At 48.2% G+C, this 1623-nt stretch overlaps 1 protein-coding gene across 1 annotated transcript in view; it reads right to left on the bottom strand.

Moving 5' to 3' along the window:
• LOC101860789 (probable serine/threonine-protein kinase CCRP1) overlaps positions 1-1143 on the bottom strand; it is a gene marked incomplete at its 3' end in the record, with an annotated part of 1970 nt that extends 827 nt beyond the window's left edge. Inside the window, exon 1 of the mRNA XM_005113300.3 lies at positions 403-1143. Within this exon, the coding sequence (XP_005113357.2) occupies positions 403-1143 (741 nt within the window). The remainder of the gene's footprint in view (positions 1-402) is intronic.
• Positions 1144-1623: the final 480 nt, after the last annotated feature.

The following is a 1623-nucleotide window of genomic DNA, read 5'->3' as shown; positions in this document are numbered from 1 at the left end:
ACACACACACACATATACTTTCTCTCCCCCTCCCTCACACATACACACTCACACACGCATACACACACACACACACACACACACACACACACACACACACACACACACATAGACACATACACACATTTTCTGTCTCCCCACCCCCCTCTCTCTCGCTCTCTCTCTCTTTCTCTCTCTCTCTCTCTCTCTCTCTCTCACACACACACACACACACACACACACACACACACACACACACATATAGACACACACACACACACACACACACACACACACACACACACACAAACACACACACACACTTAGACTGAAGCAACAACCGGGATTGTTTGGAGAGAATGTCCAAAAATTGCTGAGTTGTACATTTCATAGGTCTTGGTGGAGATGCGGCCAAGTCGGAGCCAGGCTGGTTGGGACGTCTCCACTGTCAGGATATGCCGTTTGAGGAAGAAGGTAGCAGGATGTGGCATGGGGGTGTGGGGGTGGTGGGGCAAGGAACTGGTTCGGACTGGCCGCACTCTCTGGACGTTCCGTTACAGAAGAACCGCTGTCTGGAGATGACTGGTTCGCTTGAGCAGAGTCCGAAGAACTCTCGGAGCTCAGAGAACACACAGAGCCCTTACTCACATAACGTTCTGATGTGTCCTCGTCCTTGAGAATCCTAGCAATCTCCCAAATGTATGCTCGGTGTGTCGGGGATAGAGACAGAAGCCGCTGAAGACAGTGCTTGTGTTGTGGCTTGAGAAACGAACAGTTGTCCACTTCTTTCAGATAGTCAATGTTGTTGCGAGGAGCAGTCCCGAAGAACAAAGCCCACAGCAAGATGCCCAGGGAGTAGTTGTCCATCTTGAAGGCGTTGTGAACTTGGCTGTGGTATAACTCTGGTGGCTTATAACCGTCGGTACCTCCCCACCCGTCGGGCTTGTCTGTATCCTCGGGAATGACCTGAGAGTGACCAAAGTCACAGAGTTTGACCCTGCCGGCTCTGTCTAGGAGAACGTTCCCTAGCTTGAGATCTCCGTGGATGATGCGCTGACCGTGCAAGTAGCACATGACGTCCGTGAGCTGACTTGTGTAGGATTCCGCCTCGGAGTAGGTCACGTCAAGCAGTCCATGGGAAAGATCCGTGGGATGATACCCCATCGCAAAGCCCAAATAGGACGGGCACTGAAAAGCAGCCAACACCCTGACGATGTTATGGTGCTCCAGGGATTGCAAGAAGGACAGCTCATGTTCAAAGGAGGACCGTTTCCACATCCTCGAGGTATCGTCGTCATCCTCAAACAACAAGAACTTCTTCAGAACCCTTTTCACCTTCGGTTGTCGAACTCTCGCCGCTACGATCACCTCCCAGTTGCCTCTGTCGGCCAGAAGTTCCATCTGAAATAGAAGAGAAAGGAGAAATCAAGATTAGATAAATGATTGGAAGCATAATGAGACTATTGTTGTAACAAGATAAAACATGAAATGGGTGAACGAAAAAAAAATGTTTGAGTAAATGAAACAAAAAGATAGACGAGATTAAAATAAAAGAGTAAGGGCCTTTGTTTACATTTCATGATAAATAAGAAAGACACACCAATACTTCTAAATACTATGTATATACGAATTCATGAACTAGCT

Source organism: Aplysia californica, unplaced genomic scaffold (genome assembly GCF_000002075.1).
Source record: "Aplysia californica isolate F4 #8 unplaced genomic scaffold, AplCal3.0 scaffold01870, whole genome shotgun sequence".
NCBI lineage: Eukaryota > Metazoa > Mollusca > Gastropoda > Aplysiida > Aplysiidae > Aplysia > Aplysia californica.
Note: the sequence above shows the minus strand (reverse complement) of the source record. Positions and strands in the feature narration are given on the sequence as shown.